Genomic DNA, 13,401 nt, shown 5'->3' on the forward strand with positions numbered 1-13,401 from the left:
TGCATGGGGATTTGCAGGAAGAGGTGTATATGTTGCAGCCACCTGGTTATGAGGATGTGAGTCACCCCGAGCATGTTTGTAGGTTGAAGAAAGCCTTGTATGGCTTAAAACAAGCACCAAGAGCATGGTTTGACAAGATTTCTGAATATCTTGTCACTATTGGCTTTCATGTAGTTAGCAAATTTCTCACTGTATGTGAGACACAGTGATAGAGGGGTTGTGCTTGTTGTCATCTATGTAGATGACAACAAGCACAACCCCTCTATGTGAGACACAGTGATAGAGGGGTTGTGCTTGTTGTCATCTATGTAGATGACAACAAGCACAACCCCTCTATGTGAGACACAGTGATAGAGGGGTTGTGCTTGTTGTCATCTATGTGAGACACAGTGATAGAGGGGTTGTGCTTGTTGTCATCTATGTAGATGACCTGATCATTACGGGGGACCATGATGCAGAGATCTTTGATGTAAAGATCTTGCTTAGACAGAAGTTTGAGATGAAGGATCTAGGGGAGCTCAGATATTTCTTGGGCATTGAGGTGATTAGGTCACCACATGGTAATGAAATACTGCAGAGACAGTATGGCTTGGACATGTTGTCCAAGTATGGTATATTCTTATCCACAAAGCTTCCTGCAACTCTTCTCCACTATTCCTCCCCACAACCATGTGCTTCTCTTCTGGATCTCAAGAATCTACCTCTCCTACTCACGCATGCAAGAGTTCTTTCTTCTTTTGGCTAGGCTGACAATAATTCGTTCCATTTTAGCAAGTGGCCATGTAGCAAGGGCCCCTTGTTCCTAAAGTTCCAAACATATCTTACGGGCTTATTATCTTCCTGGGGTTTTAGTTTGCACATGGGTATCATATCTTAACACAAAAAAACTTATCACCATTAGTGAAATATGCATGGTGACATGCATGGGCAATGGTGTTGAAATGAGTGATGCTAGAGTGCCAGGTCACCTAGCCAAGTTATCCCACATGAGCTATCATAGCCTTGTTGCACTCTCCTCATATAAAAGGGGTCCATTTCAAGTAATGAATCAAGCAAGCTCTCAAGCCTCTTTATGAGTACAAGTCTCAATCTTGTAACCTAATTATGCTTGAGTCTAAAACCACACTACTTGAAATGTAGAGCATGTGTGTATATTAAAGGTATCGTACATAGGCATTGGGCCAAAGGTGTGCTTGTGTAAAAGCTCCTTCCTTTGAAAGTTCCACCACACTGCTTTCTTTGACTCTTACACATGGGATGTGATACAAGATTGAGTGTTGATGTGTAATGAGGCTAGTTGATAAGGCGATTTATGAACGAGGTTAGGTTGTGCATAATAATGGAAGAATTTATTTCATGCTTGCATCAATTTTGTTTTTTTTATTTTTTGTCAGGATTTTTTTATAATTATATATATATATATAATAAATTTTTTAAATAACTTGAAAAAGGTGTGTGTGTGTGTGTGTGTGTGTGTATATAATATCAAATAAAAGGAAAATAGATGTGGGGGGGGGGACTTTTTAAGATGGGGGAATTTTTTAGGGGGCATACATAAAAAAAGGGGGAGGGGAGGGTAAGTTTAAAAAAATTTGGGAGGAAGGGTAGGTTGAAATTTTTTTTAGGGGTATTTTAACCCGGCGGGGGGGGGGGATAGGGGGGTTTGATTTTACAGGTGATGAGGTGGGTGAGAAGGCACCCATAGTGGAACATGAGGCACATGAAGAGAGAGCATGGAAGGTTCTTCATTGGATCTCTATGAGTATTAGTGACCATATGATTGTTGATGCAAAGAACCATATGATAATCTTATGGGTCTCTATGGATCTATGTGAGTATAAGTGACCATATGATTACATACATACAAGATGTGAAGAACCATATAATACTCTTATGGGTCTCTATGGATCTATGTAAGTATTTGCGACCATCTAATTGCGTACATATAGGATGTGAAGAACCATATGATACTCTCAGGGGTCTCTATGAGATAAACACAAACACCAGGAAGATGTAGTTTAAAGATGGATTTCTTGAGCCACAGGGAGATTTTAGAAGCCACCATCCGGATGCTCGAAGAGCACCTTGGTGAAGCTAAAGCTTGGACAACACAACCCCTTCCACCCCTCTACTCCCTCTTCCAGCACCCTTGATCACAAAGTGGACGCTCTTATGCACTCCCCCCCACAAACACCCTACCAACTCATTGACCTCCACTTCCGGAGCGTCTGGCTGAACCTCATCCAGACCAGCACAACCTCTACCTCGACGAGCCCCTCTCCTACCATAGTTTCACTTACCTCCTCACCAAGCTCCCCATTTCAAGCATCACCCTCATCCCCTACTTCTTTTTCCAAGGCCTTCTTTCTTTCCACCACCCCCATGATTTCTATGAGCTCCCCCAACACCCTCTCCAAGCTACATTGACAGGTTGGTGCCAACTTCTCCGCTTTGGCTTCCCTTCCGACCCCATTGAGCTCATCCACATCTTCATCCCGGAAGGCCTATGCCCCTATCCATACCCCTCCTAAATCTCTACTGGAGCTATATGCTATTTATAGGATGTCGGCTGCTGGCACGTGGTCAAGAGTGCTTATCTCTCCCTCCAAGCAGACGCTCTTCCCCCGTACTCCACCGAAGGCCTACTTATTCTCTACCACATGTGTTATGAGCAGCTACAAGTCATGGCCGCAACTGGCATCTACCAATTTAATGACACGCATGTCACTTTCCAGCTGGAGTTCACCTGTGAAGAAGTTGCCACATAAGCTTTCTTCCCATGCACATGGCCTCGCAAATGCCGCTGACGTAGGCTCGGCCCCCCCGATGACCACGATGGCAGAGATGACGGCCATGGCACCCTCCCACCACCACCACCACCACCCCCACGCCCCTCCTCTCCCCCACCTCCCCACCACCACACCACCTCTTTCGCCCATACCAGTAGCCAACCCCCACCATCTCCACCCCCATCTAGCACATCCACCCTCCCACTCTTCCATGCACAACCTTTTTCTCCACCCATCCATTTTCCCACCCCACCTCCATCACCCACACCCCCACCTCCATCACCCACACCCCCATCACCCTGTTTTTTATCACTACAGCTGGGAATGCACACTGCATTCCGGACATCCCCTCCACTTCCACTAAACCCCCACCCATCGACTCAAGCCTCGCCACATGGGAACCTCAGCATTGACAACCCCTCCACTCCCATCGCCGGACACAATAGCCCTCCACCCAAAACCTCGAAGAAGGAGAGATTTCGCTACCGCCACCACTAGAGCGTGAGGAGGTCAACCCTCTGCTCAACCCTCTCAATTGGCGGGACCCCCTTGACTCGAGCAGGCAATTGCCATCCTGACTCTAGGCAGATCCTATCACCCGAATCATGGACCGCATGGACATCTATGTCCCGCATCCTTACCTCGAAACAGAGCATCACCAGTGGTGGCGAGACCACCCCCCAAGGACACGTAGAGCATACCACCGGCCACCCGCCTACTCGCCCCATCCCGTTCAAACTCATGGGCAAGCACAACCAGGAGGTGACCCTTCCTCTCTAAGCCTTTCATCTAGGACACTTATTGCAACGCACCTCGTGCACTCCACATCAGCCCAGATTACCTCCCGATGTACAAAGATGGTGGGTGTGGAATGTCTTCCACGAGGAGCAGAAGCAGAACCCCAAGTTGAAATTCAACTTTTCTTGGCTCGCTCCTCCATGCACAACACCCTTGTACTAAAGCAACTATGATCCAGTGATCCGGTGCTTTCATGACTTCATCTGCCGCTATGACCAAGTCCCTAACCCAACCGTGATCGCAACAATTTGCTTCTTCAACTTGATCATCATGCTATTGTTGGATACTCCTCATAAAAGGGGCCTTACAAAATAGAGCACATTCGTCACCCACAGAAAACAACATGAGGGTGAAGCATTGAGAAAATGCTTTTCCCACATTTCCATGGCATCATTGAGGTGTTGAAAATAAAGGCTGGTATATGATATGGCTTGGATATAATACGGGATGGTAGGACATAATGTGAAGCTCAGAGTTGATGTAGCAGAGCTTCTTGAGGATCTTACCATGTATAGACAGATGGTGAGAAGCCTAATCTTTATAACCACGTATAGACAGATGGTGAGAAGCCTAATCTTTATAACCATTATGAGGCCTGACCTTTGTTATATAATGGAACTCCTGAGTCAATTTATGCACGTTTTTAGGGTTAAGGTTAGCACATCTATGGAGGCTTAAAGATGAGAGCCATGGTTTCTATGTTGGAGTAGTTAGTGAGATAGAGAGAAGAGAGAGAAATGGATAGAGAGAGAAAAAGTATACGATTGATTGGTGTGATAGACGATTATATTAGTTAATTTTTTAATGAAGTACATGTACCTTTTATAAGTACAAAGATTCTATTCTTAACCTCATTTCTTATGTCGTTACACATAAATATCTAGATATTATTGTGACCCCTCTAAGAGATGGTTCACACACACACACACACACACACACACACACACACACACACACACACACACATAAGTGGATACACACTGGAAAAGATGGATATACAAACATGGGTACACACACATATGGCGGGACACGTATAAACATGAGGTGGACATGCACACATGAGACTCCAAAATGCCCAAAATACCCCCCTTCCGAGCGAAGGTTGAATTGTTTAGCTCAGAGGCTGGTAAGCTTGGCTCAAAGGCTGGTGAGCTTGGCCTCAACGGGCTTAGAGCTCAACACTACCATGGCTCTCAGAGGCTTATTATGCTTGGCTCAGAGGTTCATGTAGCTTGTCCCCAACTTTGACTCAGAGGCCAAGGTAACGCTGGGAGTTAGTTGTCCATGTCTTACATTAGTTTTAATCACAATATCTCCCCTTGCTTTAAATAGGGGTAAACAAGAATAAAGGAGTATTATAAACATATAAGAGAAAAACACACATAGAGATTATTTTTTAGATTTTGGGGGACATGTTGGATAGAGAACCCTTGATGCACACTCATAAAAATCAAACATATAAAATTTTGAGGAAGATTCCCCCCTTGATGTTGGCGATGTCGCCCTTTTGCGGCATTGTTTCCATGACACTATGTGTTGGGGCTCGAGCGTGAATGATGATGATGAAAAAAATGCTTATCCCAATGGAGGTGCCTATGTTGATGTCGTGGTGGTGGGAGCCCATGATGAAGCGCATAAAAATGAACGAAGCTCGGAAAAGCCTGTTCTTTCTTCCCCATGTGAAGATCCCTCAAAGGCCTCTTTTATGTTGATTTTCAAGTTGCAGGATTGAAGGCTTAATAAGTCTAAGGCTTAAAGTATTAAGGCCATGCACACATGAATTTCCGAAATACCCGACAAATAAACAGTAAGGCTCTAATCATATAGCTCTAATCAAGGGTACAACTATTGAAACCTAGCAGCAATCATGTCCCAATACTAGATCTAACCTTCCCATTCCAGAACAACCAAAACTTCACACTAGTGGGCTAATATAGTACATGAGTATGATGGAGGGTTAAGTGAATGTGACCAATACAACAATGTGATTCCACATGGAAGAAGATGAAGGAGGAAATTTCTACCCAATCTAGTGTCCCAATTTGTGTAAGCGTTGGATGTGGTGGCAACCATAGGGTAGTTGGCAAGGTACACTAAGGGTAATTTTAGCCTTTGTGTTGTGACTATGGTGTTGGAAATGTGTTTGCTACACATGGTAGGTGACCAACGATCGAAATGTGATGACAAGAGTCCAAAGCTAAAAGGAACCAAATAAGAAAAACAAGGAGAGACCAACTTCAAGGATAAAAAACTAGAGTAGGCTAGCTACAAGGCTAACAAAAACGCTAGGAAAGAGGTCTACAACTAGAAGAGAGAGAGATAAGATGTAAGAAGAAAAGATCTTATGAGCCATCCAAGGAAGATAAGATGTGTAAGAAAGTACAGACTTTGTGTGTAAACACAAAACCTTGAATCTTTATAAGTAAAAGTAGGCATAGTGAGTTTGAATAAAATTAGGCACAATGAGTTTGCATACACAATAGTTTCAAAACACCATAAATTAAGGCATTAATGTCCATGATTTCCTTGAAAGAGCACCATAATGACATTGCAACAACAAAACCATACTCAAAGTAGACATGCTATTCTTACTGGAATAAAAATAGACAGGCACCTAGTAGAACATTACGTAACATATTGCCTTCCACTTCCTTCTCCAATAGTTGGAGCTCCAACTCACTTCCCATATTGTGCTACAGTAAATGACATTGTCTTTACATCTTTGTTGCCTTTATTGAGAATCCAGTGGGGAATAGACCAACAGTCAAAATCTAGTTTCAGAAAGGGGAGGTGAAGGGTGAGGTTATGGAAAAACTGGCTCCTAGGGGCTTAACTGAAGCTTTAGTTGAGGCTTGCATATTTCTTGGGTACCAATTGTCTTGGGATGAATCTTCTTTTATTTCTGAGGATGATAGATGGGATTTGGTGTGTAACCTGCTTAATGGTGGTTTCCTTATGATTACACAACATTGAGAATGACCATCTTCAATGACATAACAACAAATTGAGTATTTATGTTATTTTATTGCAAGGATGATTTAAAACCCCACACGTTATGGTGTAGGGGGGGTTGTGTGTATGTCGAGTATTGAGCCCATGCACCCAATTTCTAAAGATGAAGCTTTACCATAGGGCTGCTCACTCACCCTTACAAATTGAACTATTTCTATATATCACACTTATGGACTCCAATGAACAAGTGTTATTTCTTACAAATTGAACTATTTCTAATAAGCGCCCAAAAATTTCTTTGTGATTAATTACTTAGTTGTGTTCAAACCTTGGGTTCGACGCACCGAAATCTTGTTACCTTTATTAAGTTTTTTTGTAAAGTCAAAAATGGAAATGGCGTTGTCCACGTGCTTTCTATTTTTGGGGAAAGGAAAATCTAAGAAATGCCTTCGATTGTCTAGAACCTACGTACACGTTTCTCTCCGCAGTACACCCTTCTCTCCCTCTCTTGTAGCATAACTCTCTCTCCTGTGTCTCTCTAGTCGCAAACCCCTCTCTCATAGCATGATTCTGTCTCTCTATGACCAACCTGTCTCTATGTAGTCGCCAACCTGTCGAGGAGTTTTGTGTTTGTAGGAGAGGAGGTGGTAGGTGTGTGGGAGGAGATGAGGTGGCAGGTGGGAGATGACGTACAATCGTAGGAGGTGCTTCTGTCAATAGGAGAGGCACTTCACTCGCATGACTGTATGTGGTAGATAATTGCCAGGAGCATAAGATCTGGTAGGCGAGAGTGTACAGTCTTCGGGTGACGAGTTGATTAGTAGCACCCTTAGGTTTTGCTAAGGGTGTTATTAATTAATGGCATGTCACTCGCATTAATTAATAGCACCCTCAACAAAAAGGGTGAAATAAGCACCCAAAACACACACATACGTATATATGTATATAATGTTATATGCATTGATTTGCCCCTTAGGAAACTTCCCGAATACCCGTTCAAAACCCTTGGGGGGTTGTTATGAGTAACGTAGGCCTTGGCATTGCACCGAGCCTTCGCCTGAAGCCTTGCCAAGCAGCAGGGACTCTTCTAAGCTTTCTGTACAGCGATTCCGACCTCAGCAAGGTGTGTACAATGCCCTCATACTACCATGCTATAGTAGGAAAGATGTATATCAGAAACTACAGGTTTAGCAGTTACGGTAGCTAAAGAACATATGCTAGCCCAAAGATTAAGGTTGCTTTTGGAGATTATCTTACATTTGAACCATATCAATTAATGTAAATGCTAGCTATTATTCTGAATCTTGTTTAGGGTCGTATGGTGAAAGGTTTAGCCTTCCATGATGCCATACATCATGTGGCTATGGTAAATGGTGGATGTGCATGTAGCTCAGAAGTGGCTTCTACATCAGGGGATTTCTTTGAGTAAGGATATGATGTTAACCAAGTATCATTGTTTGGAGATGTGAGACAACTTACTAGCAAGCCATGCAACACGAGCAGGATAACACATCAGATTGTTTCATCTCATCTTGAATTGAGGGCCTACTTATCCATTTCAGTCTTTTCTTTTGCTAGATGCAAGAGTTAACATCCCTTATTTAGCTGGTAGAGCAAGGACTTCTTTTTTGTTTTGAGGTTAAGATGTCCTCTACAGTACATACTGGACATACCAAGTGGATGTGCTGCCATGAAGGACTCTCCTCTAGTAGAATACTTATTCTTGGAGAGGGTTGGTAGTCAGTGGGCTTACCATATTTGCAAGGCCAGTTGCAGCCAAATCATGGGTTGAGATAGAGCCACTCTTTGGCACACATTCTTTGCGTTGCTTGGTAGTTGGCCCTAGGAAGAGCTTGTGTTTGCAGCTGAGGGCAGGATGCCTTGTACCTCTGGAGTCTTGGCAGCCCCTCAGAGCCTCACTTTCTCTAGCTCAGATCATCACTACCCCTTCCTCAACCTCACTGGGCTTGGCCAGTTCTCTGTTGATGTATGGGCTAGTGACCAAGGTAGGAGGGTTGACAGTAGAGAGAAATGAAATGATATATTAACATCCTCAAAAGGCCAAAATGACCTCAATGAAGAGAGAGAGAGAGAGAGAGTGTGATATGCAGCGGAAGTCTTTGTATTGGTTGATCCTGTCACACAATATGCTCGCACCGTCTTTTGTATCCTGAGTTTCGTGAGTTTAGCAATCCATTTCATTTACTTCAAACTTTAAAGAGATGAGAGAGAGATATGAGAACTGCACACCAGATTGGGTCCCGAATTACCCACTGAAGGGCCCCCTATCCCGATAACGAGATAGTATTTGCTTTATTACTTTAGAGAGAATGACTTTGGATTGTAGATAAGCCAAACGCAAGATCTCGGAGGATCGGAGAGCGGCTGATCTGTACACTGCTGTAGAAACACCTCAATGACTTGATCTCGAGCCTATGCACTCCTCCCAAGGGCATGAGGAAGGGCTGCACACCTGAGGCTCAAAGAAGAAGAAGGTGGACTGTTCTACACACTGTTAGAATGCTGAAAACACATATGAATGCTGAGTTACCTTCACCAGATGACTGCTGAAAGTGTTGATGATGCAGAGAAGGCTGGACACTGATGCAAACAACTGTTTCAGGGCTGGAAACTGCTGTAGACTGTTGCTTCAGGGCTGGAATCTGCTGAGGACAGAAACGCAGGTGTCTGGAGTGCTGATGGACTGAAACGCAGGTGTCTTGGGGCTGCTAGACAGAAGCTGCAGGGTACTGAGGCTGCTGGACAGAAAACACAGAGGTCTTCTGCTGTTGGACAGAAAAACGCAGGTGTCTGGAGGCTGCAAACTGGCGTTGAACTGAAGATGAACTGTGGACTGAATCAGGGCCTGAACTGAGTGCTGAATTCAGGGCTGAATGAGACTGAAGGCAAGCACCTAGGGCTGGGCTAAAGCTATGGATCTCAAGGGCTGGAGAAGAAAGCTTATGGGCACTAGGGTTGGATTAGTCTTGGGCTGAAAGCAAGAAAAAGGAGAGCTCTTAGCACAATGAAGACTGAATGAGGAAAAGAGGCTCTAGGCAAGCCTATTTATACTAACTGGGGGTTGGTCATTTAATAAAGTTAATATTTATAAATGCCCAATAATGCAAATAATGCTAAATAAATACTAATAAATATGGGAAAAATACCAGATAAATCCCAGTAAATTCCCTAAGGTTTTGGGGATGTTCTACATGATGCACAGGCATATGTATGCATATTATGCAAGATGCAGAGTGCTTTCTGATGCAAACCCTAAGGCTTCTACTGACTCTACATGCATGAATGATTCTCTCCAAGTGGGTTAAGGGACTTGACTGACTGACTGACCCACTAAGGCTGAGGAATGACCTACGTAGCTCGTGCCTGACTTATCCTGGACTGAGGATGTACAATGGGGTCACGGCGTACGACAAATATCATCCTACTGGGTTCTAAAACTGTACAAATGTTGCACTTCTGATGATGAGCCATCTTGTCACCATGCACTGAGTGCAGAGTGCATGTGACATTCCCTCCTGATTAGCTTGGCGGCAGGTTCATGGCTTCCAAGTAGTCCGCCAATAACTGGGGGTACTCCTGGAAGAACTCCTCGTCGAGCCATACGGCTTCGTGGGTGCCTCGATCTCGGAACTTCGTATAGAACTGACGAATCCGTCGACCGGAACCATGCTTCCATCGATGAAGAAGGATCTGCTCAGGCTCAATAACTTCTGCCTCGTCTACCACGTCTGGCTGCTGTTCATCTGAAACATCACACTTCTGGACAAACATATGGTTTTAGCCAAGAAACATGGAAAACATCATGCATTGTCCAACTGACAGGCAACTTTAACTTCATTGAGACATCACTTATCTTCTTAACTATTGGAAAAGGGCCAAAACTACGGAATGAAAGCTTGGGACAACGTTTGCCCACTTGTTTCAATCTCTGCTTCATGATACGCAAATAGACCCAATCCCCTTCCTTGAAGTGGACATCTCGTCTAGATTTATTTGCCTGTCTGCTATATGCTTCCTGAGCTTTGGTCAAGCGGTCCTTGACTGACTCAATGATCTCGGAAAATGCTTCCGTGGTTTTATTAGCCTCTAAAGATGGAGACACCATTCTCGTCAAAAGAGAAGAAAAACGGCGACCAAAGGCTGCTTCATATGGACTCCGTCCGACACTGGATGAATGAGTGTCGTTTAAGATAGCTTGGACCAACGGAAGATAGTGCTCCCATTTGGATTGCTGGTCATGACAGTATGACTTCAGGACATCAAAGGCCAACTGATTATAAATTTCTGTCTGGCCATCTGTCTGGGGATGGAATGCACTAGACAACTGCAACTTAGTTCCAAAGTTTTCAAATAATGCCCTCCAGAAATGCGAGGTAAACTTGGAATCTCTGTCTGATGTTATGGTGCTAGGCAAACCACAAATTGGATACCAATGCTTGAGAAACAGATGGGCTACGTCCTCGGCTGTGGCCGTATGCTTGCATGGGATGAGCATGCAGAACTTACTAAAGCGATCCACAATGGTAAAACACTGCGTGTTACGGGATCCAGTGGATGCTGGTAGAGGCCCTACAAAGTCCATAGATATGTCGATGAAAGGTCCGTCGGGGATAGGCAAAGGTTGAAGTAAACTTGCCTTCTTTGTATGGGGAACCTTGACTTTTTGACAAATCTTACAGGCTTGTACATGTGCATAAACATCACGCCTCATCTTTGGCCAATTAAAGGGCCGTTCTAATTTCTCGAGGGTACTGTTGATACCCCTATGTCCTCCAACTAAGGAGTCATGGGCATCGTGGAGAAGAGCGGAACGCTTTTCCCGAGTAACGCAGAGACGGTTCTTGTAGAACAACCAACCGTTCTGTACTGAATAGTGGCCAGGCTCAGAAGTGAGGGCCAAACTATACCGAGTACCAAACTCAGGGGAGTCGACATATTGGTCTTTCATACTATCCAAGTCCTTCCCCGTGATTTCGAGAATGGTAGCTTCTTGGACTGCCTGGATGCTGGACTTTCGACCGAGAGCATCTGCTACTGGGTTATGCTTACCAGGGATGTATTCAATCATACCTCCAAACTGTTGGAAGATTTGACTCCACCTGGCCTGTCGATCACTCCACTCGGCACTTGGCATAGTCTGAAGCCACTTAAGTGCTTGGTGGTCTGTTTTCAGTGTGAAAGCCTGTCCATAAAGAAAAGGCTTCCAATGTTTGAGCGCTGTGATCACACCCAAAAGCTCTTTGTCATATACCGAATAATTCTTTTCGGCGACATCCAACTTTCTGCTGTAATAAGCCACGGGTCTATTGTCCTGCTGGAGGACTGCACCTATGGCTACATTGATGGCATCGGTGATGACCTCGAAAGGTTCGTCCCATGATGCTAACTTTAATACAGGTGCTTCTGAGGCAGCTTTCTGGAGTGCACGGAATGCATCAAGTGCCTTACCTGTATAACTGAGACTTTCTGCTTGCGAGTCTTCACCCCCTTGAGCAAGTCGGTAAGAGGTGCTGCAAGGTTGGAAAACTGATGGACATGTGTGCTATAGGCCTGACAAAGACCTACGAATGAACGGATTTCTTGGGCGGTCTTAGGAATGTCCCAATCTAAGATCTCCTGAACCTTTGATGGGTCCAGTCTAATCCCATCGGAACCGATGATGTAGCCCAGATACTGAACTTCCTTAACACCAAAGATAGACTTTTTGGCGTTTATGTAGAGCTGATTATCTCGCAAAAGTTGCAAGACTTTCTCCACATCTTTCTCATGCTGCTCCGCAGTGGCTGAGAAGACTAGTATGTCATCAAGAAATATGAAAACACACTTCCCAATGTGGACTGCGAAAATCCTAGGCATCATCTTATTGAACGTTGCTGGTGCATTTGTAAGCCCAAAAGGCATGACTACGAACTCGTAGTGACCACGCTCTGTCCTGAAAGCTGTTTTTGGAATGTGAGCTTCAAAAATGCGGACCTGATGGTAACCACTCTTGAGGTCGATCTTAGTGAAAAACTTAGCACCGTCTAAACGCTCCAAAATGTACTCTATCCTGGGCATAGGAAACTTGTTCTTGATAGTGAGTTTGTTTAATGCCCTGTAGTCTACACAAAGGCGTGCAGACTTGTCCTTCTTTTGGACAAATAGGATAGGTGTAGCAAATGGGGAGGAAGAAGGCCGAATGAATCCGGCTCGGAGAAGCTCAGATAGCTGCTTTTCCAACTCGCCCTCTAAAGTCTTGGAAAGACGATAGGGAAACCTGCTAGGAGGGTCTGATCCAGGGACCAAATCAATGTGATGGTCCTCAAGGCGAGAGGGTGGGAGACTGGGTGGGAGATCGTCCCTAAGCATAATGTCCTGGTGTCTGGATAGGAGGTCTGCTAACTGAGGGACTGAAGATGTAAGAGATGCTACTAATGAGGGAGGGGCTGTTTGAGCACGAACATAAAGGAGTGCTCCTTCTGCTCCCTTGCGGATAGTTTGTCTGGCCTGGAGATGGGAAATCAATGGGATGCCAAGAATGCTTCTATCCCCCCCGAATCATGACAGGCTCAGGAAAACCTTTACAAATAGTAAAAGTGTCCTGCCCCCAATTGGGAATAGGCTCATACTGACGGAACCACTGAATTCCTAAGATCATGTCACACCCTAACAAAGGTGAGACGATGAAATCTCGTTGAAATGAGGCCTTCTGAACTTCAAAGGCAAATTGCTGTGCCTTCTGGGAAATGTGGGTGCGAAGACCAGGTGTAAACCCGTCCACATCCAGATGATATGGGACTAAAGTGCAGTTCAATTTATTAGCCAACTGGGGAGAGATGGCGTCTTCAGAACTGCCCATATC

The 13,401-nt window shown here is 44.5% G+C and overlaps 1 protein-coding gene across 4 annotated transcripts in view; it reads left to right on the forward strand.

Moving 5' to 3' along the window:
• Positions 1 to 7,464: 7,464 nt before the first annotated feature.
• DEG14 (Trypsin family protein with PDZ domain-containing protein) overlaps positions 7,465 to 13,401 on the forward strand; it is a 66,849-nt gene continuing 60,912 nt past the window's right edge. For 2 of the 4 annotated variants that reach the window (XM_086780967.1, XM_086780968.1), the window contains exon 1: positions 7,465 to 7,662. Coding sequence is in view for 2 of the 4 variants with exons in the window: in XM_086780965.1 (XP_086637091.1) it covers positions 7,558 to 7,662 (105 nt within the window). In the remaining 2 variants the exon portion in view is untranslated. The remainder of the gene's footprint in view (positions 7,663 to 13,401) is intronic. The other 2 variants (XM_086780965.1, XM_086780966.1) reach the window with 2 other exon arrangements.

This window comes from Cibotium barometz, chromosome 42, assembly GCF_041138505.1.
Source record: "Cibotium barometz isolate CiBa-2024 chromosome 42, ASM4113850v1, whole genome shotgun sequence".
In the NCBI taxonomy this organism is placed as follows: domain Eukaryota; kingdom Viridiplantae; phylum Streptophyta; class Polypodiopsida; order Cyatheales; family Cibotiaceae; genus Cibotium; species Cibotium barometz.